The sequence below is a fragment of the Salmo trutta genome, chromosome 1 (assembly GCF_901001165.1).
Source record: "Salmo trutta chromosome 1, fSalTru1.1, whole genome shotgun sequence".
NCBI classification, from domain to species: Eukaryota; Metazoa; Chordata; class Actinopteri; order Salmoniformes; family Salmonidae; genus Salmo; species Salmo trutta.
Genome location: NC_042957.1, coordinates 47533962 through 47546598, shown reverse-complemented (window position 1 = coordinate 47546598; position 12637 = coordinate 47533962). Strand labels below are relative to the sequence as shown.

General features: G+C 44.4%; 1 protein-coding gene and 1 long non-coding RNA gene across 4 annotated transcripts in view; one reads left to right on the top strand and one right to left on the bottom strand.

Moving 5' to 3' along the window:
• LOC115194064 (SH3 and cysteine-rich domain-containing protein 2-like) overlaps nt 1-12637 on the bottom strand; it is a 44550-nt gene that overhangs the window by 9247 nt on the left and 22666 nt on the right. Inside the window, exon 3 of the mRNA XM_029753429.1 lies at nt 2234-2588. Within this exon, the coding sequence (XP_029609289.1) occupies nt 2234-2588 (355 nt within the window). The remainder of the gene's footprint in view (nt 1-2233; nt 2589-12637) is intronic.
• Nucleotides 9002-12281, top strand: LOC115197682 (uncharacterized). Of its 3 annotated transcripts, XR_003879046.1 has the most exons (8): nt 9002-9072; nt 9152-9294; nt 9388-9524; nt 9610-9703; nt 9842-10180; nt 10268-10451; nt 10688-10810; nt 11032-12281. It is a non-coding gene; the product is annotated as an uncharacterized LOC115197682 (long non-coding RNA). The 3 variants fall into 3 exon arrangements; XR_003879045.1 differs by having other exon boundaries at nt 9008-9294; XR_003879048.1 differs by lacking the exon at nt 9610-9703 and having other exon boundaries at nt 9008-9294.

The following is a 12637-nucleotide window of genomic DNA, read 5'->3' as shown; positions in this document are numbered from 1 at the left end:
GCTGCATTGTTTTGACTCATCCAAACTATTTATTTCCAATTCAAGGTTTACTTATTCACCGTGCCAAAAAATATTGTTTAGAAGGATTTAGTCTAGAGCCCTATGATTACCAATCCATGACAAAGACGTGGAAACACAAACCAAAAAATACATGAACTGAACTGAATCTTCTATTTGCTCAAGCTCAGTTCTGTTACAAACTAGGAAAGGGAGGAGAGACTGGGAGAGAGATGAGAGACTGGGAGAGAGAGGAGAGACTAGGAGAGAGAGAGGAGATAGGAGAGACTTGGAGGGAGAGAGGAGAGACTAGGAGAGAGAGAGGAGATAGGAGAGACTTGGAGGGAGAGAGGAGAGACTAGGAGAGAGAGAGGAGAGACTAGGAGAGAGAGAGGAGAGACGGAGAGAGAGGAGAGACTAGGAGAGAGAGGAGAGACTAGGAGAGAGAGAGGAGAGAGAGACTTGGAGGGAGAGAGGGGAGACTAGGAGAGAGAGAGGAGACCGGGAGAGAGAGAGGAGAGACTGGGAGAGAGAGGAGAGACTAGGAGAGAGAGAGGAGATAGGAGAGACTTGGAGGGAGAGAGGAGAGACTAGGAGAGAGAGAGGAGAGACGGAGAGAGAGGAGAGACTGGGAGAGGGATGAGAGACTGGGAGAGAGAGAGGAGAGACTGGGAGAGAGAGGAGAGACTGGGAGAGAGGGGCGAGACTGGGAGAGAGAGAGGAGAGACTGGGAGAGAGGGGCGAGACTGGGAGAGAGAGAGGAGAGACTGGGAGAGAGGGGCGAGACTGGGAGAGAGAGAGGAGAGACTGGGAGAGAGGGGAGAGACTGGGAGAGAGAGAGGAGAGATTGGGAGTGAGAAGAGAAACTGGAGAGAGAAGAGAAACTGGAGAGAGAAGAGAAACTGGGAGAGAGAAGAGAAACTGGGAGATATGAGAGAGACTGGGGGAGAGGAGAGAGACTGGGAGAGAGGAGAGAGACTGGGAGAGAGAGGGGAGAAACTGGGAGAGAGGGGAGAGACTGGGAGAGAGGGGAGAGACTGGGAGAGAGGAGAGAGAGAGAGGAGACAGGGAAAGAGAGGAGAAACTGGAAGTGAGAGGAGAAACTGGGAGTGACAGAGAGAGACTGGGAGTGACAGAGAGAGAGGAGAGACTGGAAGAGAGGGGGGTGACTGGGAGAGAGAGAGGAGAAACTGGGAGAGAGGGGAGAGACTGATATAGACTGGGACAGATAGGAGAGACAGAGAGAGGAGAGACTGAGAGAGACTGATAAGAGACTGGGAGAGAAAGGAGAGACTGGGAGAGAGAGGAGAGACGGGAAGAGAGAGGAGAGACGGGAAGAGAGAGGAGAGACGGGAGAAAGAGAGGACAGAAAGATTGGGAGAGCGAAAGAGACTGGGAGAGAGAGTCAGAGAGATAGAGAGACTGGGAGAGAGAGAGAAGAGACTGGGAGAGAGAGAGAGAAGAGACTGGGAGAGAGAGAGAGAGAGAGAGAGAGAGAGAGAGAGAGAGAGAAGAGACTGGGAGAGAGAGAGAGAGAGAGAGAGAGAGAGAGAAGAGACTGGGAGCGATGAGGCGGGCTACAGGACAGCTGGATCAGCTGGATCAGCTGGTGGGGTGAAGAAAAAAACGACAATGTAAGCAAAACACAAGCAAAAACAAAGAGGAAGACATCTTCTGCAATCAATCATGGCGACAGGAAGTAGATTTAGCAAAGAGGAAAAGAGTATGAGAATGTTAAGGGACCTGTACACACGCAGCAGCATATCAAATCAAGGGCACGTGAACACGCTAACTAGACTTGCCCTCAGCTTCTCAATCCAATCAAACCGTACGCTTTATGTCCTAAAACCAAGATTACAACCACGAGAGGAGTGCAATACCATTTCTGTGGTGCCTCTGCTATTCTCCGGCATAAATTCCAATTATAGTCCACCTAATGTTTGCTTCACTGTTATCAATATTACATTGTTATTGCTATTGAATAGGAACGAATTATTCCGGTCATTAGGTACCTAGTCAAGTGCTGCCTTTGAAGTCTGTTCACTTAATAGTCAAGTGGATTGTAGTATAATGGATAGTGGCTGTGACCTCATAAAGTAAGAATACTGACCAGCTAGAAAAACAAGATCAAGCAACCAGGATACATGGCTGAATGAAGCAACGAATTCTACATAGACGCCGAGGCCTAATCAGGCTGGTAGTGTCGAGAGGCCTGGGGGTAAAGTAGGCACCTTACCCACGATCAGGTGCTTGCAGAGCTGGCAGTGGGTGGGCTTGCGGAACACGTGCTCCTGGAAGCAGTGGGTCACCTGCGTCAGGTGGGGTTGGGGCGGGGCCTTGGAAGACAGCGAGGGGGAGGAGCTTAGAGACGGGGAGTGGGAGCAGAGGGAGGGGTTGGGGCTGAGTGACGGAGAGAGGGAGGGTGAGCGTTCACCGGCGAGTGGAGAGCCAGGGGGCGGGGAGGGGGGTGGCGGGTCGGTGATGAAGTCCGGGGGGAGACGGGCGTCACTGTAGGACCTCTGGAAGAAGTTCTCCACACTCTTACTGCGCATCAGGGTCTTAAAGGAGAGGGAGCGTTTCAGACGCTGGAGCTGCAGGGAGGGAGAGAGGAGAGAGGAGAGAGGGGAGAGGGGAGAGGAGAGAGGAGAGAGGAGAGAGGAGAGAGGAGAACATTCACAACAGATATCAACACGTCAGGGATTTAACGGGTACAATAACAGGTACCAGTTGTTCCCCGAGAGGATGAACAAGCAATTTTCCATTGCCAATTCGTTTCCATAGAACATGTAGTTCCATAAACAAGCGATGCTGACTTACCATTTCATGAAAAAAACAACAGCACAAAAAGATGTTAGCACTCAGATGGAAAATAATCATTTGTGAAATCCCATTTAGTTGGGTTTCATTTGAGGTTGCTAGCTGTAACCCACTGGGCATGGACGTCAATTCAAAGTCATTTCAAAGTCATTTTGTTGAAATGACGTGGAAACAACGTTGACTTAACCAGTGTGTGCCCAGTGGGAAGGCTTTACGTTGAGGTTTGTATGTGTGTAAATAACATTTCCCTGGTTCAGCGGGAGAAAGGCTGATGAATAGGACCGAGCCAGTTTACCCAGCAGCCTTATCACCAGCTATCAGCAGCCAATCTCCTGGCTCCTTATCTGATTCAGTACCTTTATCAAACCAAATCAAACTTTATTTGTCACATGCGCCGAATACAACAAGTGTAGACTTTACCGTGAAATGCTTACTTACAAGCCTTAACCAACAGTGCAGTTAAGAAGAGTTATGAAAATATTTACCAAGTAGACTAAAATAACACAATAAGAATAACAATAATGAGGCTATATACAGGGGGCACCGGTACCGAGTCAGTGTGCTGGAGTACAGGCTAGTTGAGGGCCTATTGATGATGTCATCACACCAGTCTACCTCTGGCCCATTGTCAGTGCAAGTGCTGAGATTAAATGGTAAACATACACACACATCACACACACCTACTGTATACATGCAATGCACACATACACACACATACACACTTTCACACATACTTGGATCAAGCTACCAGGCGGTGTCAGAGGAAGGCCCTAAAAATTGTCAAAGACTCCAGTCACCCTAGTCATAGACTGTTCTCTCTGCTACCGCACGGCAAGCAGTACTGGAGCGCCAAGTCTAGGTCCAAGAGGCTTCTTAACAGCTTCTACCCCCAAGCCATAAGACTCCTGAACAGCTAATCAAATCTTTTACTCTGCTGCTACTCTCTGTTATTATCTACGCATAGCCACTTTAATAACTCTACATACATGTACATATTACCTCAATTACCTCAACACCAGTGCCCCTGCACATTGACTCTGTACCGGTACCCCCTGTATATAGCCTCCACATTGACTCTGTACCGGTACCCCCTGTATATAGCCTCCACATTGACTCTGTACCGGTACCCCTTGTATATAGCCTCCACATTGACTCTGTACCGGTACCCCCTGTATATAGCCTCCACATTGACTCTGTACCGGTACTCCCCTGTATATAGCCTCCACATTGACTCTGTACCGGTACCCCCTGTATATAGCCTCCACATTGACTCTGTACCGGTACCCCCTGTATATAGCCTCCACATTGACTCTGTACCGGTACCCCCTGTATATAGCCTCCACATTGACTCTGTACCGGTACCCCCTGTATATAGCCTCCACATTGACTCTGTACCGGTACCCCCTGTATATAGCCTCCACATTGACTCTGTACCGGTACCCCCTGTATATAGCCTCCACATTGACTCTGTACCGGTACCCCCTGTATATAGCCTCCACATTGACTCTGTACCGGTACCCCCTGTATATAGCCTCCACATTGACTCTGTACCGGTACTCCCCTGTATATAGCCTCCACATTGACTCTGTACCGGTACCCCCTGTATATAGCCTCCACATTGACTCTGTACCGGTACCCCCTGTATATAGCCTCCACATTGACTCTGTACCGGTACCCCCTGTATATAGCCTCCACATTGACTCTGTACCGGTACCCCCTGTATATAGCCTCCACATTGACTCTGTACCGGTACCCCCTGTATATAGCCTCCACATTGACTCTGTACCGGTACCCCCTGTATATAGCCTCCACATTGACTCTGTACCGGTACCCCCTGTATATAGCCTCCACATTGACTCTGTACCGGTACCCCCTGTATATAGCCTCCACATTGACTCTGTACCGGTACCCCCCTGTATATAGCCTCCACATTGACTCTGTACCGGTACTCCCCTGTATATAGCCTCCACATTGACTCTGTACCGGTACCCCCTGTATATAGCCTCCACATTGACTCTGTACCGGTACTCCCCTGTATATAGCCTCCACATTGACTCTGTACCGGTACCCCCTGTATATTGCCTCGCTATTGTTATTTACTGCTGCTTTAACTATTTGTTACTTTTATTTCTTTTTTTTTGTTATTTTTCTTAAAACTGCATTGTTGGTTAAAGGCTTGTAAGTAAGCACTTCACTGTAAGGTGCATGTGACAAATAACATTTGATCTGATTTGACATACACACACACACACACACACACACACACACACACACACACACACACAGCATCCTTACCCCACGTATTGTACATGACGTGACTATCATTGGTTCCTTATCAGCTCTACTGACCGAGCTGTTCCTGAATGACTGATTAATGAACATGTGTCAGAGCCATCCCTCCTGTATCCTGTCTCTCTGTCTCTCCAACCTGCATTGATTACCTAAATAAATACATGTCCCTCAACTGACTGACGCTCTCCCCAGGCGCAGGTTGACGTTTATTGTTATGAATCTTGCCCTGGAGGCAGAACGGAACCTTTTTTGCTAGATGGGCCAGCTGCAAAGTCAAAATTGGCTATTATCTTAAAAATGTATGAAAACAAAAGTGTGTTTTTTTTTACTTTTAATTTAAGGTTAGGGTAAGGCATTAAGATTAGCAGTGTGGTTAAGTTTAGGGTTAGGTTTAAAACCAGATTTTATGACTTTGGCTGTGCTAGCTAGTGACCACTGCAGAGCTGCTTCCAGGGCAAGATTGATGACAATAAATGCCAACCTGCTCCTCAGGCCAGAGATATTGATGATCATATATCATGTGGAGTTGGGTGTTATGGATGGTGCTGTGGTGAAGTGTCTGTCCCAGAGACACCATAGAGGTGACAGGAGGAAGAGGAGCTAGCAGAGAGAGAAGGGCGTTGTCCTCTCCTCTGTCTGAAACAAGAACGGACCAGGGTAGGCACACACCGTTGATCCACCACAGACACAGCTCCCTGCACCGCACGTACACACACACACACACACACACACACACACACACACACACACACATACACACACACACACGTACACACTCTCTCTCTCTGTCCGTCTGTCTGCAGCTAGCTGAGGCTTACGCCTCTGTTTCTCAGGGAATAGGAGATGAAGACAGTTCGTCCAAGAGAGCGTGTGAGTCAGAAAGACAGACAGCTACCCAGTGTCCCTGTGTACGTGTTAATGAGCACAGAAGTGTTGTGTGCGTGCACGCGGGTGCTCGCGTGTGTCGAGTGTGTGTTTCTCCCCGCGTCAAATCATTTGATTACAGTTGCTCATCTGAGCCTATGACGATTGGGAATTGAAGTGGAGAGGCGGTTTGGTTTGACACACCTGCCGGCGCGGCGCTCCCTACGCAGCTACCATAAGGTGCGGTGCAGCGCGTCAGGCGTTTGTCCAGAGCATGTTAAGTCAGAGGAAAGAAGCCTTAGTGTCATAGTAACAGAATCTAGATTCTATTTCTATGGTCGGTCGTAGCCTGCCGCCCGCGCCGTGCTCGAACACATGTCTCAGTTAAAGCGTGTCTAATCAAGCCTCTGTGATGATCTTCCCAAAAAGCACTCTATTCCCTTTCTAGCGCATATGGGCCGTGGTCAAAAGCAGTTCGCTATAGATAGAATGGGATAGGGAAACCCTCGTTAAACTCTATTTTAGTTGAGACGGCCGCAGCTTATTATCTGAAGTAACGCCAACATTAACCTAGAGTACTGCCAGTTGGCTTCATGCATAGTAATCCACAAGGCTCCAGTTCATAATGACTGTTTGATGCCATTAACATGTGTATTATGTCCTTTGCATACAATACCTTAGGTGACCTAGCAACTGTACAAATCCAACCCATACATATTGGCATACATATTTAAAAATATATATATATTTAACCTTTATTTAACCAGGTAGTCCAGTTGAGAACAAGTTCTCATTTACAACTGCGACCTGGCCAAGATAAAGCAAAGCAGTTCGACACATACAACAACACAGAGTTACACATGGAGTAAAACAAACATACAGTCAATAATACAGTAGAAAAATAAGTCTATATACAATGTGTGCAAATGAGGTGAGATAAGGGAGGTAAAGGCAATAAATAGGCCATGGTGGCGAAGTAAATACAATATAGCAATTAAAACACCGGAATGGTAGATTTGACAGTAGATGAGTGTGCAAAGTAGAAATACTGGGGTGCAAAGGAGCAAAATAAATAAATACAGTAGGGGAAGAGGGAGTTGTTTGGGCTATTTATAGATGGGCTATGCACAGGTGCAGTGATCTGTGAGCTGCTCTGACATATGTGTGAACTAGTCGCTTAACTGCCATATTCAATGCCTATCCCCTGCAATTTCATGATAATACTGCCAGAAAGTCTAGGGATCGTTTCGCTAACACCAGCCTCTATATGCCCTGTGTAGTCACGTGGGTCCTGCGTCAGCCAGGCTAAGAGAAGGGCTGCCTCAGTGGAAAAGCTTTCTCTATCTTGCTGTCTTTTCATTTCTCTCTCTTTCTCTCTCTCTCCCATCACTCCCTCTCCCTTTTTCTAACCGTTTCCCCCCTCTCTCTCTGCCATATATCATGGGCATCCAACCCACCACCTCAAGAAGAATCCCTCTGCAATGTCTGTTTGTCTAACTGTTCAACTCACAGGTCAAAGCTGTGCTGAGCACCAAACACTGTTGCAGCCCTGGGAGAGACAAAGGGTTGTTTATGGACAGCTCTCAAAATGAAAAACAAGGGAACAAACAGAACACACACACACACACCACACACAAACAGAACACACAAACACACACACAAACAGGACACTATCACTCTCACTCACTCGATCTCTCTCTCTCTCACACACACACACACACACACACACACACACACACACACACACACACACACACACACACACACACACACACACAAACAGACACTATCACTCTCACTCACTCGATCTCTCTCACACACACACACACACACACACACACACACACACACACACACACACACACACACACACACACACACACACACACACACACACACACACACACACACACACACACACAGAAACATCCCTTGGGTTTTTCTCTGTCTGGAGATGTAAGAGAAACGATTGGCAGACGATACAGTATAAATAACCTGCTGGGAAACTTCCCTAAGTCTAAATGAATAATGTCGGAAGAGACGCCGTACGCACGCCACCCACACACACACACGCAAGCATGCATGCGCACCGCACATACACACACACACACAACACACATTTTCTACTTCTTCTTGTTGCGGTTCACTTGTTAATCGGATGCAAGCAGCACAGGGGGAGGGGGCATTGGGGAATGTTGTGCTGCTTGTCTGTTAGAACATTATTCCAGTCAAGCAAAGGTCTCTGTGAGAAGTTTGATCCAAAGCTGCAGTGACAGATGCTTTGTGGTCTTTGAGTTGTTGTTGAATTTTATCCCCCTCCAACATTTCTCCTCTCCTCAGAACCAGCCCTTCCTTAACTCTCTGACTCATGGGTTTGTTACGTAAAGATATGACACTCACTCACTCATCCCCGTTGCCCCGGCTGGCGCATAGGGCAAACAAGATATGACACAGCTCATTTCTACTCCAGTATTGGTTTTCTGTGTACCCAGTTATCTATTTTAACTTGTTTTAACTGTCTGGTATTGGTTGCTAAGGAAGAATTGTATCGGAAAGGCACATTTCAGCGCAAGCAAACAATCAAGTATAATCTTATTTTACCATCACCCAGCAATCCTCTCCCTGACCAGACCAGATTATTGTTCAGACTGCAGCAGGTTGACTGCGGCAGGTTGACTGCGGCAGGTTGACTGCGGCAGGTTGACTGCGGCAGGTTGACTGCGGCAGGTTGACTAGCTGGCCCTGGGGACACACAGGTGTCTTTATATTCCTCACCCCTGCCACCACTCTCTGTAGACATCCTCTGACCCAATATCTCCACTGCTGCCTCCACTCTGGGTTACTTCCATAGCTATTGGTTTAGAGTGCACACATTATGTCAATTTAATACAAAAATAAACCAGCGCCAAGTTGAAGTGCTACACTAGATAATCATTCTGCTGCAGTGATCCTGCTAGAGGCACCACCAGCAGAGGAGCTCCATCCCTCACCGCTAGATCAGGTCAGGCCAGTGGTTAGATAGATTAGATAGAGTTGATGCAGAAATATTCAGCGACCTCGTTGGACAAGGCAATGTGGTGCTGACACTATTCTCAGATCAGGGTGAGATATCAAGGCAGGTATAATAAAGAACTTTACACCTTACATAATATAATTATTTGCATTTTTTCTATTCCTTTAGAATTCTCTGATTTCTCCTTGTCTTCTGCTTCTGAGACGTCTGACTCAAGCTTCAGCTCAAGTGCATCAACTATAATCCTAGATGATGTCCCTAGCAAGAGACAAAGAATTGAGGATACACATGATGCTGTGTCTGCTGAACAGGTTTCTTAATGCTTTCACATTGTTTCACTCTGAGTCTCTAGAAAAGCTATTTATCACCATGTTTTGTATTGTAATGTTTTTGTTTTGTATTAGTTGATTGAAGCTGTGCTAAGAGGCAAGTCTGGGGGTGAAGAAGTACTACAGGAGTACCAAACAACAGAAACCCTAACAGATGCTGCAAGAAGAAAAATGGTTAACATCCCGGTGGCTTACATGATTGACAATCATGGGTATGTTTGTTTCACATTGTTTTTATTTGTACCAGATAACTGCATGGCCATTGCATAAATGTACTAATTTAATATCTCCTCTCAGGCACCGCCCCACTAAAGCAATCAGAGAAGATTATGCGCGTGGGATAGTGATGTTGTTCCCTTCCCTCAAGGATCCATACTCCAAGAAGGGCTATGTAATAGGCATTATTATTGTTAACTCTTTCATGTCATGTTGTGACACAAAACTGTGGATGACATTGATATTTGAATTTCGTGAGATTTCTCAAGAGCCTGGTATGACAACGCATTTATTTTCTTTTTTTCCATTTCAGGAACACTTCTATGATGCTGCAAGCAGCACAGGATACATTTCTGGCGTCTGAAAACAGTCCAGAGGAAGATTCGTCGAGGATCTGCACTGCTACCAAATAGCCCAATTGACTTTTCTCCAGGGGGCCCAAATTTCCAAAGGACTGTTAATGTTGAAAGGCAGCTTGATGGTGATGCTTGCCAAGAGGCCATGTCTTTGCTCAACCATACCACAGACAATTCCCTGATTTTTCCAGAAGATGAGAGAGACCTTTCAGCACCGTCAGAAGCTTGTTAATGACCCAGGCAGAAGTGTTGATATCCTCTCCAGCTTCCCAAGATTCCTGGATACAAAAGGATTGGTAAGTTTGGGATGAGATGTTTAGAATGGCTTGAAATTTGAAAGTATTTCCTGAAGTAGTAGTAGATGAATATCTTCTTTCTTAAAGGTGGACCAAGACTTCACTCTCCTATTTGATGGCGACACATCCTCCAGGCTTCTTCAGAAATGGGATTTGTTCTTCAAGCCAAATGTCATAAAAGAAGCTAAGCGGCTCACCTCAACACCAGAGTTGCGTCGCTTGGTGCAGTCAGCAGAAAGTCCCCCAGGAAGTGATCTTGATGAGCCAACAAGTGAGTTTTTTATTTTAATAAATTTGCTATAATTGCAGTTAAATTATAACTGCAATAATATTTCATTTGTTTATTCTGTGTATCTCTGAACGTTGATCTGATTTTTGGGATAAATGTGACTAATAGATGGATGACTGTTTAAAACGTTCTCATAATGCCTCCCTGTTCTCATTCAAACTTTAAAAGTATTACATTTGAAGAGTTTTCAGTTAATTCTTGTGACTCTTTGTCCTCAGCCTACGACCAAGAAATGGCTTCCCTGTTGTTGCTGTTACATCTCCTTCCACCACCTCCAGGGGGACTGAAGTCTCCAAAAATTAGTGCATGTGATGCAGTTGAGACTTGTTGTCTTTCATAAGGTAATTATAATATTAACGTGATTATAATAATTTGTCACGTCACCTTCTTAGCCACATATGTAAATGAGGGTTGTTAAAAAGTGGATGGAATTGTAATTAAGTCTTCATTCCCATCTTGCACTAGCCAATGAAAGCTGTTTGAATAATCACTTCTATAATGTAGTTTTCTCTGGCTGCACATTATTCTTGTCTAATTTTCAGTTTTCTGATCTCAACCCTAGTCATGCTGCAGTTTGGAGGAGCATCTCCGCAACCAGCAGGATCGGCAGCCGTACCTCCTCGCTGTTGGGCGTCAGAAGAGCAAGATTGAGAGCTTCTACATCACAATGGATAAGCGTCTCATCCCATTTAAGGCAAACCGTTTAATTCATTGAAGTATTTCCATGTTTGTAATAACTATTCATTTGATATCATGCATGATCTTCTTGAGGGTGTGGTTCAGTATGAGATCAAATTGCTTTTTGGATATCTCACGCAACACTATGTCAGAACAGGACTTGCTTTCCAGGATTTATTGTTTTGATTATGGATTTTTAGAATGAAAAAATCTTCCTACAAAGATTATTTTGGAGAGTTTTGGCAATGGCATTGGTTTGAATTCTATTCAGACATTGTCTTGTGAAAAACATCCCACTGTTTGACATTATTCCTGCAGGAAACAAAAACTGGAATTTGTTACTGTTGTTACTTCAAATAATGAACATAGTTTTTTCACCTTCTCTCACTCTAGGTATGACAATATATTTAAAGCATTTGATTGTTGACCACCACAAACTATTTAAGCACTTGTATCCACATAGAAACTTGATACCTAAGCATCATTTTATGATCCATTACCCATCTTCTATAAGGAAAATTGGCCCCTTATTATATACGTGGTGTATGAGGTTTGAGGCCAAACACAAGCTGTTTAAAGATTGTTTTAAAAATTTCAAAAACATAACCAAATCGCTTGCTAAAAAGCATCAGATGGCCATTGCTTATCACTGGGAAACCTTCACCCTCAAACAAAATGAGTATGGGCCAATTAAATCTTTTCTCTTCAGAGATGAGAATGTCGTCAACAATGAAATGCTTGAAACGATCTTGTCAAAAGATGTTTTGTCAACTAGTTGGGTTAAAGTTGATGGTGTAGAATATAAAGCTGGACTAGTTATTTGCAGTGCAATGGAAGAAGACATGCCAGTCTTTTGTCAAATAAGTGATGTACTTTTGGTTGAAGATCTTCTTTTTTTTTTGACAAACAAGCTATTTACAGAGAATTTTGATGACCATCATCATGCATTCAGAGTATTACGAAGTGTGGAAAGATGTCTACTAAAAATGTCTGAGCTTAAATTTCATAAACCGTTTGATATTCAAAGCTCATACAATGTTTCAGATGAAAGTATGTACATTATACCTTCATTCACAATGTTTTAATTCAACTGACTGCAAGGGAGAAGGCACAAATAAATGTTTTTGACAATGATTGTTTATTGTGATTCATTATTATTATTATTATTATTATTATTATTATTATTATAAGTATATATTTAATTAAATAATATTGAATAAATTAACAATTCATTTTAACATTTTTTCAGTGTAGATAATTGACACTTTAGGGAGTGAAATTAACACAACCCAAATAGTTAATAAAAATTAACACTACCCAAATAGTTAATAAAAATTAACTCGGAGCAGTGTTACTTTAACTCTGTTTTGCGAGTTAAAGAAGGAACTCTGGCAGAGTGTTAAATGTTTAACTATTTTGAAAGTGTTAATTTAACTCTGGAGAGTGTGGACCTATATAAACCCTCAAAAAGTGTTGAAATCAACTCTGTG